This window comes from Podarcis liolepis (genome assembly GCF_965112155.1).
Source record: "Podarcis liolepis genome assembly, chromosome: 7".
In the NCBI taxonomy this organism is placed as follows: domain Eukaryota; kingdom Metazoa; phylum Chordata; class Lepidosauria; order Squamata; family Lacertidae; genus Podarcis; species Podarcis liolepis.
In genome coordinates this window covers 77759185-77773360 of record NC_139561.1, presented here as the reverse complement: position 1 = coordinate 77773360, position 14176 = coordinate 77759185, and the positions used below count along the sequence as shown (strand labels likewise).

At 45.2% G+C, this 14176-nt stretch overlaps 1 protein-coding gene across 1 annotated transcript; it reads right to left on the bottom strand.

The window, feature by feature from the left end:
- Positions 1–1632: 1632 nt before the first annotated feature.
- LOC310712495 (phospholipase A2 inhibitor gamma subunit B-like) lies at positions 1633–14176 on the bottom strand. Its single transcript, XM_083515621.1, has 6 exons — positions 13150–14176; positions 10302–10420; positions 8337–8453; positions 5348–5500; positions 3597–3722; positions 1633–1970 (listed from the first exon to the last, which is right to left on the bottom strand). Exons 2-6 carry the CDS (start codon positions 10396–10398, stop codon positions 1777–1779), a joined length of 687 nt encoding a protein of 228 aa, XP_083371747.1. The 5' UTR covers positions 10399–10420; positions 13150–14176; the 3' UTR covers positions 1633–1776.

Genomic DNA, 14176 nt, shown 5'->3' with positions numbered 1-14176 from the left:
CTGAAGGCAGCCCTGTTCAGGGAAGTTTTTTAATGTTTAATGCTGTATTGTGTTTTTAATATTTGATTGGGAGCCGCCTAGAGTGGCTGGGGAAACCAGATGGGCAGGGTATAAATAAATTATTATTATTATTATTATTATTATTATTATTATTATTATTACTGCACACTGTTATTTTCCTGCTTTGGTCGATGTAAGGCAGGGGTGGGGAACTGGGTGGCAGTTCAGATCATGAGCTCCCCCTCCCACCATAGGCCAAGCTCGACGGGTGGGTGGGGTCACTCACATGACATCACAATGGCACCTGGTGACATTTTATGCCCACAAGAGGGGTCTTCAGAAGCCATGTTCAAAATACTACATTGTACAGCAGTGCTTTGAAAGGATCTTCTGAAGATCTGACATTTTCCCTTTCTTTATGAATGACTTTCCTTCTTGAAACCAAGATTGACAGTGCTTGCAGACCCCCTTTTGGTTGAGCCAGGTGTTTGCCCGCCTCACATTTGACGTGTGGGGCAGGTGGATGTGGCTTGGCTGAAATGGCCTCAACAGGCCAAATGGAGAAGCCTGGTGGGGATAAGTAGGCTTGTGGACCAGAGGTTTCCCACTCCTGAAACAGTACTGACACCTGTCACTAGTCATGAAGGCAATATTGCCATCTAGTGACTAAAACATAAAGCTGTTTTCAAACAACGGTTCCTTCTGCACCTAAAACTGTTGCTAAGGCTGATGCAGCAACAGTTTGTGCTTATGATCAACTAGGATCCTCATACCCAGCATTCCTTGGGACTTCTAAGAAATAATAATAACCAAAATCACTGCAGTTTTGAAATCAGTGGTTAAAATGAGTGCAGTTTTGAAAGGTTCAGTCTGCCACCATGACTCAAAATGGCATCCACCCATATTCAAACATAGACAAACCCTTACTCCTTGACCTCATGCAAAATCTGGCTACAATATCTGAACTGGTGTCCAAATGCGTAGAGAACAAGCACCTTTCCAAAACATAGAGAAGAATACAGTGGTACCTCGGTTTAAGAACAGTCCGGTTTAAGAACGATTTGGTTTACAAACTCCGCAAAACCGGAAATAGTGTCTTGGTTTGAGAACTTTACCTCAGTGTAAGAACAGAATCCAAATGGTGGAAGGGCACCGACGGCAGGAGGCCTCATTAGGGAAAGCGCACCTCGGTTTAAGAACAGTTTTGGTTTAAGAACGGACTTCCGGAACGGATTACATTCGTAAACCGAGGTACCACTGTAATTCGTTGGTGCTTGAGAAATAATTGCATGCTTTAGTCACTAGATGGCATTAAACCCTTTACCAACTGGGTCTCTGCTTATTCCTTTGAACCTTTGGGAGAAATAAGATTGATTAAATTGCCTGGATAGCTCAGTTGGGTGCTGATAACACTAAGGTTGCAGGTTTGAACCCCATATGGGATGGCTGCCTATTCCAGCATTGCAGGGGGTTGGACTAGATGACCCTCAGGGTCCCCTTCCAACTCTGCAATTCTGTGATTCACTACTGTCAGTTGTGAGGAGCTGGAGGAACTCTGCACTAAAAGAAAATGTCTTTCTGCCACAAGAGTCTAATTATTTCCTAACAAATAAACACAACCACCATGCATCCAACATGTCATTTGTTTTAATCCCAGTGTTAATTTTCACTGAGGAAAGCAAAAAGGGCCAAAGTGCATTGAGAGGAAGTGGTTCATGAGTGAAAGAGGAGGCAGAATTCAATGGGAGAGTTGATGCGATCTCAGGCAGGCAACTTTTACAACAGGATTCTCCGCAGCAGGAGCCCAGAGAAGCTTGGCAGGAGGACAGCAGTGGGTTGAGACGCCTTGGAAGACTCCATCTTATGAACGACATCATAGCCAACCGTAAACTCAGAGTGTTTGCTATTTTCCGAAGCACACACAAACCTCGTAGTGCAGCCATTCGAAAGCCTCTCCGTGGGGGTTTCACCTGGATATGGAAGACAAGATATGGGTTGCCGGGATATTATTGCTTGCGACTGCTCTCCAAATTGCTCCATCTACTCTTTTTGAAATGAACCCTGTGTTTGCCACAAAGCGAGGCCTGTCTACTGCTCACCAGTAGAGCTCAGCCCATCTATCCAAAGCCATTGACTTGCGTGGAAATGACCCACAACCTTGATCCAGCTCCATTCATTCCATTTTTAAAATTATTATTTACAACATAAATCCACCACAACTCAAATAAACGAATCCACCACCATTAGACGTGAACATAACATAAAATAAACATAACATAAAACAAACAACAAAATAAAAGACTTCCTTTAACCTGTACATGGCCTCCTTATTTACTTCTTGTGAACTGTTTCGTTTATGGGTTGTTATTATTAAGACTTTTTTCAAATTAAAAAGAAAACCACAAAGTATCCTGCAGACATTCATCGAAACAAGTCCAGGTGTATATTTTAGGGCACTCTTTTGTGAAGAATTCTTTACATTTTCCCCATTCTTTTTGAAATTCTTGTCTGGGGAGTGCCCTAATTGCCTCTGTTAATCTGGCCAATTCGATATAGTTTAGTAATTTATCTTGCCATTGCATTTTTGTAGGCACGAATTCCTTTTTGCAATTTCTGGCAATTAAGGTCCTTTCATTCCAATGGGACTTTTTGCAAGAGGCCTTCCTGTAGATTGTGTCTCATGTGCCTCAAATCTCCCTCGCTCTGCCACCTAAGGGTGACCCAAATCCAGTATGTGCGGCAGTTGTCTCACCTTGCCTCAAGGAAGAACCTTCATGTAATAACAACAACAATACTTGCAAAGACCTCTCTTCATTAAAAACCCAAGAGCAGTTACACAATAAGGCATTAAAATAAAACAATGTCTTAACAAGTAAATGGCAAAACCAAAATACTACAATGTGTTGTAACCATCCGCACCCATACTTTCCGCCCCCTAAATCTGGAGATTCCCCACACAATTGATGTAGTTCTGCTATTTAGATTTTCAAAGTGTAGGGTATCCCAGGATGTAGAGAGGAGAACGTGTGGAACAGCGGTAGTTGGAGGAGAACACCTATCAGGGACTGTACTGAGGAGGAATGGTGGGAGCTGCCGCCCCCTTTTTCTGAACCTTCCCAAGCACAGGATAGTATTGATTTAGAACAGTGGTTTGCAGAAGGGTATAGTCCAGAGGGGGAAAGCTGGGAAATACTGGGTGAGGAGAAGCTAGAAGCGGAAACGCTAGAAGAGAGACAGCTGGCAGATTCAGTGTCCTTGGACAGCACTCCTAAATGGAGTTAGGGGGGAGAGATGTTTTGATTTATGAAATTATCTTTTATTTCTAAGATGCTGAGCTTGTGCTGGACAAAACGAGACATTGCATGGATATTTGGGATGTATCTTTGATGCTCATATGATGCTTTTTTGTAGAGTTCTGCCAGTAAAACTTCAAATTATATTTTGATGGGTCTGGACAGTGCTTCATATTTCCAAAAGGAGCCTATTCTTATGCTTCCAGTTGCTCCAAACAGTGCTATATCAATATCAGCAATAAAAATCCACCCGCCTACAGTTTGCGGAAGAAATGAAGCTGCACTGCGGAAGAAATCACTTACTGGAGGCCCTGCCAAAGCCGTTGGTTTCCACCTTGGTACAATTTGCCATCTCAGTGCTGTAAGTGCCTGAGCAGGAGGAATTGGATGGGTTTGGCGTTGTATTGGCTCTAGGCTTTAGTGGTGGCACTGAAAACAGAAACAAAAGATACTCCAGGTCAGCTCAAGGACTGGACCAAAAAGCAATAAAGAGCAGGGGAGGTGGGGAGGTGGGGAGGTGGGGAGGTGGGGACCTTTTTCAGCCTGAGGGTCATGTGAGCAAACAGCCTGAGCCTTCACAATTTCCTTAAGTCAAGTTGTCATGTATCTCCTGGCCCCCACCCTCAGAGCTACAATTCCCAGGGCGGTTTCACAGTCAACCCCTCTTCCCAGGGAACTCTCTTGAAATGGAAGCACCTTCTGCTTTTGGTCTTCCTGAATGCAGAGCCTTGGAGCACACAGTGGCTTAAAATTTCCCCTCCCATTGTCAGGCGCCAGCTAATCTGACACACACACACCCCGCCACAGTAGGCTGCCAGGAATAGATAGATAAGGAAAGCTCTTGCCAAGGTCTTTTATTCAATATTCACAGAACGAGGCTTAGAAATGCAGCCTCTTGGAGTAATGACATTGCTCTGAGTAATCTCCACCCCACTTCTCTCCTCAATCGTCAACAGCACAACCCACCTTATGATGCCCACTTAGGGCCATTTGCCTCCAAGCCTTTTGCTTTCCTACTTTCAATGCTTGCCGGGTTCTGGGAGAAGGCGGGTCTGGAATGCTTTCTAGAGATAACGTGTCAGCCAGCTGCTCCGGCTCTCCTTCCCCCTCCTCCTCTTCCATTATTTCCCAACTTTGCCCCTCGTGTGCCTCTGAGCCGTAACCTTTGTCAAACAACTGTTGTAAATCTATATTGTCTTCCTCTTCTCTGGAAGGTTCAGGAGGGGGAGGTGGTCTCCACCATTCTGACACCCATGCCTATTGGGTGACTCTAGGTTGCTGGACATGGAGACCCTTTGTAACGAATGGCATGGTTTGTGTGGGCCTAAAGATGGCTGAAGAACACCACAAAATGGATGTGATGTCTTTGAACTATCAGTGAACTGATTGTGAACTGTGTTGTATAAGAGCTAATGGAATGTGGAAAACATCATGATGTTTTGGCAAAAATGGTGTGCGCTAGGAATGGTACAGAACAGCACATACGAGAAGGCGTGGAGATGGGCTACACAACATTACCTTTGAGGTAAGATAAGAGTTGTGAGATGATGCCAAGGACAAGGATGTGAGATGCCAAAAACAAAGAGTAAGGACTTGTGTAATGCCAAGAATCAAATGAACAAGGTGTATGCATGGCAAAGCCCTCCAGATGTGTGCCAGACATTTGACAGCGCTGTCGCCCGCCACCCGTGGCTCTTACTGAACCTGATCAATTCAGTGAAGAGTGGTGAATATGAAAGGTGTATGAATGGATGTATGGTTGAGTGCATATTCCTTGCCTTGACATGTGAGTTAATCAATAAAACTTATTATAGAGACAATCCAATATGGGTTGTCTGAGGTTTACTTGTGCCTTCCTAGAGTGTACTGGGTCTCATCTATATTAAACACCTAAACAGATTAAAAGAACCTAATTGGCCATTACACCTTCTGCAGAAGTAGCAGTGGGTCTTCAACCTTCCATGACCCCTGCACCACTGGTTACAGGGAGTGAACGTAAGGAAAGGATAAGGAAATTTTGGGGAGAGGGACCAGCATGAAATTTATATACGTACGTTGAGGAGTGACTTGTCTGCAGGTCTTCCCGGTGCAGCAGACCCAACTGGACCTGTAGGTTCTTCCTCCCCCCATATCGAAGTAAGGTGGTGGGGCATTGCACCAAAAAGTGGAAGCACAGCTTCTCTCTACAGTCTGAACCACCTTTCCATCTTAAGTGGCCAAAAAAAAGGAGGAGAGAGGTTTATTTAGCAACTAGCAGCTTCATCTCCCGAGTAGCTCTGATTATTAATAGTATTTTTTTTATTTGCAAATTTAACAAAGAAAAGGAGAGGGGGGAGAATTAAATACCATAAAAGAAAAAAAGAGAAAGAAAGAATAACATCAGATTAAGGGTGGTATATAAATTTAATAAATAATAAAGTAAAATAAAATAATAGGAACACACACAAAAATATCCATTCTCATTGCAGGTGCATCAACCATCAACACGTGTCTTAAAGTTTAACATCTAAGTTAATATAAGCCCTTCATATGTGCAAATTGATGCAGAATTGAGGCCTATTGGAAATATGTTCAAATGCAGGCAGGTCCATGAGATCCTCAGCCCATTGTAAACCAAACACAGGGCATTTATCCTTCCAGGCTTAAATTATAGGTCTCTTAGCAACCATAAGGACTAACCATCCACTTTTGTTGTTTAGGAATTATAAAACAAACAAAAAATCAGCACAGTTTGGAAAGGTTCCTTTCCCCACCTTGATTGAAAATGGTTTCCAACTGTACTCAGTAAAGACCAAAACCTACTCCTTGATATCGGGAACCATCGTGGTAAAATTGGTATCAATATATTAAGAAGTGTCTGAATGGGTATTGTCAGGGAACTGACATCAGAGCCAGAGGCGGAGGGAAGGCTCTCAAGTGATGCTGGAGAGGGACCCAGCAGGGAGAGAGGTAGCTCATCAGTGGGGGAAGGAAATCAGCGCAACACCAGGAATAAAGGGGGGCAGATGGGGGAATTGGCGAGAGGGCTCCAGGACTCTTCGCTGGACACCAACGGGGAGAGCACGGGTCCTCCGCTACCCACACCCTCCCTGAGCAGAAGACTTCCGCGCAGGGAGAGTAGGAGGAGACTTGGCGTCAAACAGCTTTTATGCTGGAAAAGGTTTAAGAAACGCCCACTGATGGATTCTGCTAGCGACTGAGGCAGCCACGAAGTGAAGGGCTCTCCAGACAGAAAAGGTTTAACAAGCCAACTTAACCAGGAGTGGCGGCAACTTACGCACAAGCAACCCCTATATTCATCACAGGTATCATAGAATTGCAAGGTTGGAAGGGACCCTAAGGGGCACTTAGTCCATCCAAGAACTTTCCACAATACATAGTAGACTAGCAGAACGCCCATCATTTGTTGGTAGGATGCATATTGCAAACACCCAGGGGTGGTCTCCCCCAGCCAAGACACAGGCTCTCGGTCACTTATGTGTGAGTCGCACGAGGAGTATTCACAAGTTACATTCAACTCATATACAGTCATACCTCGGGTTACAGACACTTCAGGTTGCATTTTTTGGGGTTATGGACCCACCAAAACCCGGAAGTACCAGAACGGGGTACTTCCAGGTTTCGGGGGGTCGCGCATGCACAGAAGCACCAAATCTCAACCCGCACATGCGCAGACGTGCCACTGCGGGTTGCAAATGCTGCAGGTTGTGAATGTGCATCCCGCATGGATCACGTTCGCAACCCGAGCGTCCACTGTATAGGGCTGGGTGATATCTGGTTTTCTGCATCATGATATACCACCAGCTTACCACTGTGATAGAGTGATATATCACGATGTCTGAAATAACACAGAAAAAGGCTGAAAAGTGGCTGGGCTGTGGAGGGAGGGAGGAGCAACCAGGAGGAAGGGAAGGGGGCTGCCCGCTTGCTCAGGTGAAGGAGCTCCTTCTCATTCCCTCCCTTCGCAGCCCAGCCTTGGCAGAGGAAGGCCGAGAAGGCGCTCCATCTGCCTGCCTTCACCTGAGCAAGCGGGGCAGGCTGCCTTTTTCCTCCTGGTCGGGAGAACAGGCAATTTGAGCTGGCAGTACATCATGGCTCCCCGGCCGCCGCATGCACAGAACAGGCTGGCAACCAGATGGGAGTGACATGCCCTCCAATATTTCTCTGATGAATGTAGGGACGTCCCATTCCATAATGATAATTTTACTATTTATACCCCGCACATCTTATTGGGTTGCCCCAACCACTCTGAGCAGCTTCCAACATATATAAAAACATAATAAAACATTAAACATTTTTAAAAAAACTTCCTTATACAGAATTGCCTTCGGGGGTCAGATAACGCCATACCCTATAACATTTCTCCAATGAAAACAGGGACATCCTCTGGAAAAGTGGGACATTCCAGGATCAAATCAGAAACCGGGACAGCTTCTCTAAATCAAGGACATCCCTGGGAAATAGGGACACTTGGGGAGTCTGGAGTGAGATGCACTCCACTTGCAGTGGCCAGGGAGCTGTGATGCATCACCAGCTCAAAACGTCTGAAGCCAGTATCACGATCTGAACTTCATAGAGCTTTCAGACGATGAATTGAAACATCGCCCAGGTCTACTAGCGTACAATCTGTGTACCTGTGCACCCAAATAGTTGACCTTCCATGACAAAAAGGTGGATGACATACAGATGATATAGATCCAAAATGTGGGGAACATTTTGTTCTCCAGATGTTGTGGAACTACAACTCCCACCATCCCTAACCATTGCTCGTGCTTGCTTGGTGCTGATGGGAGTTGTAGTTCAGCAGCATCCAGAGGACCATGGGTCCTCCCCATCACCACTTTTCTTGACCAAAAGATAAGAGCTTCAATCTCAGCCTCTGGAAAGGCATTGTGAAACAGAACGCAATCTGCCACCCTGGCCTTGCAGAGCCCCATACTGAGCTGAAAAGTCCACTGTGCCATCTATACAGGCAGCAGCTGTCAGTGGTCTTGCCTAAGCCCACCCACTGCCCTGATCTGGCTTGCAACCTCTCCTACCCACCTACGGTGCTTTCCGTCAGTGTGATGAGGCAGGTTTCTTTGTTCCCAGGACAGGTCCGCACGCTGCCAGTGCAATTGGTCCCCTTGGCGGTACAGATTTCGCACTCCAGAGAAGCAGCTGGAAGAGGGAAGGACACTTTTTAAAAATGAGATCAAATGAAGATACTTTTGTGCAGGAATAAGCCATGGGTCACCTACTTTCGGGGTACCCCTGTTTGTGCCCGTTGCAGGGTTCGGGGATCAGCCAGAGAGTAGGAGTTTACACACGGATTTAAGGAGAGGCATCAAGTGGTAAAACAGAGGAAGGAAATGAATGATTTTTAATTGTTGTTTCTTGTTGCATCACAGTATGGTACACTGGTTTGACATCAACTGATAGGAAGTGCTTACAGAGGGTGGTGAATACAGCACAAGATATTATGGGCTGTCCCGTGAATCCGCTGGATGAAATAGCGGAAGAACGTTGCCTCAGGAGAGTGAGGAAAATTCTCAGGGATGATTCACACCCTGGCTGGCACTTTCTTGATCTCCTGCCCTCAGGCAGAAAATATAGAAGCATGATTAGTCACACCAACAGGGTAAAGAACAGCTTCTATCCGTGGGCTGTTAGGCTGCTGAATGAAAAGATCCACCAACAGCATACAAATCAATATGTGTAACCTGATCCAAAACACCCACCCACCCCACTCACACACAAAAACAATGATCACCACAGCCAATCACAAACAAACAACTACACCCTAGGCCAACCCCAACCTCTCTCACCACCAAAGAAACACAAATGAACAGCAGAGAACCTGCACGAGCAACGCTGACACCAAACCCTACATACATTAAGCAAAATAGAAACATCACCACCCATCTTTCCACCCCCTTTCCACCCCCTAATGTCTCAACAAATGAGACTGATTTGTAAAAATGTTACATGAAAAAAATACGAGAGACATTACACATACTTCTGTAAAACATGAAAATCTTTAATAAGAATAAAAAAAAGATAACAATAGGGCAACTGACTTTTGGGTTTGGTGTGTGTGCGTCAGTAAGGGGAATTAAGACTAAGAGAGCTGAGTGGGGGGTGCTCATGTAATCTCACTGTATACAAGTTGTACAAGTGACAATGAAGTATTTCAACTTCTTAGTGTTTCTTAAGCTACTTTGAGGGGGTTTTAAGAAGTGAAAACAGGTGATGTTATTATTATTGAGGGGGAGTTAAGTGGGGGTTTCCTGCTTCTTTATTTTCATATCTTTGGCTGCTTTTTGTCCCTTCATTCCCAATGGAATGGGCTGGAGCATATTGTGAGCATGGCTTCAATGATTCCTAATAACTGCCACGAATGATCAGTATTGTGGACTACAATCTCCTCTCTGCCCATCCACACATTCAGCTTGAACGGTGTTCCCCGGCAGAACCTGATCCTTCTTTCTTACTGGCAAATGGTCACAATTTTTTTTTTAATGTTTTCTTTTCTTTGAAGTTTCTAGGTGCACATCTTGAGATAACATGGATGTCTCTACTTCTGATAGGCCTTTTCATATCCTCTTCTGAGTGGCTTCTGGTTTGTTTTAGGTTTTTAAAAAATACTTTTAAGCTACTTTGAGGTGATTTTTAAAAAACCCCAAAAGCAGGATTTCAGACACAGTATGTTCTCAGTCCTGTCTGGAGATGCCAGGAACTGAACCTGAGACCTCTTGCATGCGAAGCCATTTATTATTTATTATTTATTTTATTTTTAAAATTTGTGTACCATCCTATACCCACAGATCTTTTGCAATGTAAAATCACAATGTGGGGGGGGGGGGAATCCCAGAAAATACAAGTTGCCTTATACCAATGAGCTACAGACGTTTCAGAAAGCTGCATCATCCATCTTGCATCCATACCAATCATGTGACACAAGCTTGGCTCTAAATCTATTCATTCCAGATGGAACAGACCTCCAGGAGGCTCCCAGACCCTCCTTACCTGTCTTTAGAAGTGCAAAGAAGAAGCATTTCAGGGCAGCCTGCATGGTGAAAGGAAATAAGAGAGCACAAGAACAGAAGCTCTCTCCACGATGCATCAAAATACTTGGTTCAAAGGACCTGCAATGACATACAGAGGAAGTGTCAACATCAGCTGTTAGCTTACCAAAATGTGCATTTACACACGCAAAAACACGTAAAAAGCCAGGTGACACCAAATTATCTGGGGGAAATCCAAGATTGCAAGAATGGGGATTCCCCTGGCCTTCCAGATGTTGTTGGACTTCCTACCAGCCCCAGACAGTTGATCTGAGAAACAAACTAGCTCCCTTCCTTGCACACACACAAAATCAGACTTCTATTCCATAAGGGAAGTGCCAGAGAAAAGCATGGGAAAATGTGCGCTAACACTTTGGTGATGCAGTATTGTACAGCCTTCCCACAAGCAAATCTCAACAAATGCTCAATAAAACTAAGCAGCCAAGACTGATGGAGCACCTCGCAATTTTTGCACAAGCAAAACAGAATGAATGCTCAGTGAATGAGCTCTGCCATGCAACCTAAACAAAAACAACACACACACACACACACACACACACACACACACACAAGAACAAAAGAAGTATGTTTCTGGGTGCCACCACACACAGAGTGACTGTACCTGGCAATGCAGGATCCGGCCGATGGGGGGGGCACCTTTGCACCTCCTTCACCTTCTAGAGAGATCAAACACGGTGGGTCGTCCCGTGGGATCTTGCAAGAGGGAAGAAGGATGAGGCCTTAAAAGGTCTCACTCACGTGGGCTATGGGAACACTTTGTCTGTAGTGAACTTTCCATCCACCCTCTGCATGAGAACTTCACTAGGCTATTTGGGTTGCTGGTTGACAGGCCAGCAAAGGAATTTTTTCTTCCAACCTTGAGGGGTTTTCACCTATCCCTCCGTGACCTAAGGAGTACTTTTGTTAGGCAATGGTCGGAACAGCAGCAAAACATGTATTTCCCTTTTGGGTGTACAGCCACAGCAGCGATTAACTCTCCAATGGTTTGATTCCACCCCCCAAAGGTGCGCTTCTCCATTGTCTCCTGAGACAGATGGATGCCGACTAACCAAGGTCTGTATATCAGCAGAAATGGCATTGGGCAGGATCAGTAAAGCAATGGGGGCCTCCATAACGTGTCTAGGGGGAAATATGGGCCATGCACACCCTAAGATCAGGTTAGGGCCCCCGCATGGCTGGAATCCCTCACCCCAGGCACCCAGTGAGACCCTGGACATTTGGCTTCCACCATGTCGGGGCTCAGCCCTGGAATATTCTCATGGAGGAGAACTCAGTTCTTTTCAGCAAGGACTGAAGCAATGGACCATTGCCCTACTGCCGTGCCAACCCCACTTTATGCTGTGGTCTATAAAGATTTGGTCTGATTTTTACCCAACCCCGCATCCTGTCCCAGTTATTTCACCACACAGGGCCACAGATTGTGCCTGCCTGGGTCAACCTATGCCTTTTCAGAAGCTTAAAATTCCTTTTCTGGTTGAAAATAAGAACACTGCCAGACTCGCAAGTGCTGAAAGATATTCCATGCTCATAATTCTGGGGGGAGAGGGATCAGAGATTCAGCCCGCAATTCTAGAAACCTTTCCCTGGAACAAAGTCCTGTTAAGGATACTGGGATGTACTTCTGAGTAAGCAATGCTTACCACTGCACTACAAATCCCCAGCAAAGACACATGTTTAAAAAGCAAACAGGAGGGGCAAGGGTTAAGGAGCAAAACAGATTTATTAGGGGATGTTATATTAAATAGACATCCAAAATTCTTTTTTAAAAATGGGGGAGAGACAGACAGAGAGAGAGAGAGAGAGAGAAGGAAGCAGAAATATACCAAGAAGGCAAACCTGTTTCCCAACTAGCATAGCCCTGCTCCCCGCCATCTCATGTTGGAAGCACTACTTCTGATGAGGTCTAAAACGATACTATAGAGGGATAATTTCTATTGTTTTGAAATGCATGTGCATGATCACATGTTTGAGAAATAATAAAGCCCCTCCCCTCTTTGCTCCGGCAACAGATTTAAATTCTGGAGATTAATTCCATAAGATTCACTTGGCAGATTTTTAAACTGAAGGGAGGACTACAGTTCTGTGATTTAGCTTCTATAAAGGGGTAGGTGGTCTTTGACCCTTGCGATGTCATTGGACTCCCACTATGCTGTGCTTTGTCTGGTTGATAGCCACAGGTTCCCCATCTCTGGCCTGGAAAGCTTAACATAAACCAAGCTTAAAGTGAAGGCTGAGCCTATCCTTTATGCATCAGCTTCCTCTCCCTAGTTCTTCATTGTGGGCTTTGTCAGATGAGAACTATTATATGAGCTGCTGCCTTTGCGCATCAGGAAAGGTTGCTGCTTCACATTTGCTACAGCAAGACAAGGCTGGAGCAGAACTACAAGAACGATATATTTCTACAGAACTAGATAACTCAGGATTCAGCTCCTAAGCTGGAGGTTTTTCCATCAGTCTTCCCCAACCTAGTGTCCTCCATGTTTTGGACTACAACTCTCATCAGCCATACCTAGCAAAGATGTGGTGGCTGGGAATGATGGGAGTTGTAGCCAAAAACCCAAGGAAGGCGCCATAAGAACATTAGAAGAGGTGTTCCGGATCAGGTCCAAAACTCTGTTCTCGTAGTGGTCAAAGAGATGCCCACTGGAACAAAACAAGTTTGGGGGAGGCTGTTCTACAGGACCTTCTCCTGATCTTCACATTTCTCCAAGATTAATCTCCTGAAATGCAATCGCCTGGTTTCTGCTACAAATGATGGCTAATACATTGAATTAATTGGAGTTCCCTACCTTCTCCTCCGACAGGCCAGCTGTTTCCCTTGATGCTTTTCCACTGGGACTGAGATGTTTCTGCTCTCTTGCAAACTGCTCTTCTTACTTGTATGCCCTTGGCTAGTTTGCCTGCACTTCTGTTGCAGCCAATGAGATGAGGACGACTTCTTTAAGAAATGGGTGTGGGTGGGTGTGTTTAGACTACTGACTGCACCAGCAATGAGTGGGAATTCAAAGTGGGATTTAAATCAGCTGAGCCTCCTGGGAATGCTGATTTTTATGATGACCACTATCAACAGGGAAGGAGATAATAAGGAAGGAAGGAGTAAAGAGAAGGGGGCAGTTTGAGCCCCTCTGAGAACACAATGATCTGACTCAGTAAAAGCCTCTGCGTGTGTCATGCATGCTTCTTCTTTCTTAATGAACTTAAAAACTGGATTTTTGTATTGAACAGAGATGTGCACCAAACCTTTAGCTTATAAACTGTACTCGAAACCTAACTGCAATCTAGCGTTGTATCTCAGTTGCTCAAAGTCCCAGCGTCAATCCCTGGCATCTTCATGAGGGGCTGGGAAAGATGCTGTGTTTGATATCCCAGAGGGCTGCTGCCAGCCAGTGCCAGTGATACTAACCTAGATGGACCAATGGTCTGATTAGCACAAGGCACCATGCTGTGTTTGTTGGCTGCAAACTCACCATGCTCTTTAAACGTAAGTCAAGCAAAATCATGGGACAGCTCAGTTGGCAGAGCATGAGGCTCTTGATCTCAGGGTCATGGGTTCAAGCCCCACCCTGGGCAAAAGATTCCTGCAATGTAGGGGGTTGGACTAGAAGCCCCTCGTGGTCCCTTCCAACTCTACAGTTCTATGATTCTAAGTCTGGGGCGCTGCCAAGCGTTGAAGGGGAAATACATAGATGGTTCTGGCCCCATATCCATCTACTTGGCAATAGGCTTTGGCTAGAAATGGCCATGGCATGGGCTATTTCAGAGCCAGCCTGAGACATAAGTAAAGGTAAAGGGACCTCTGACTATTAAGTCCCATCG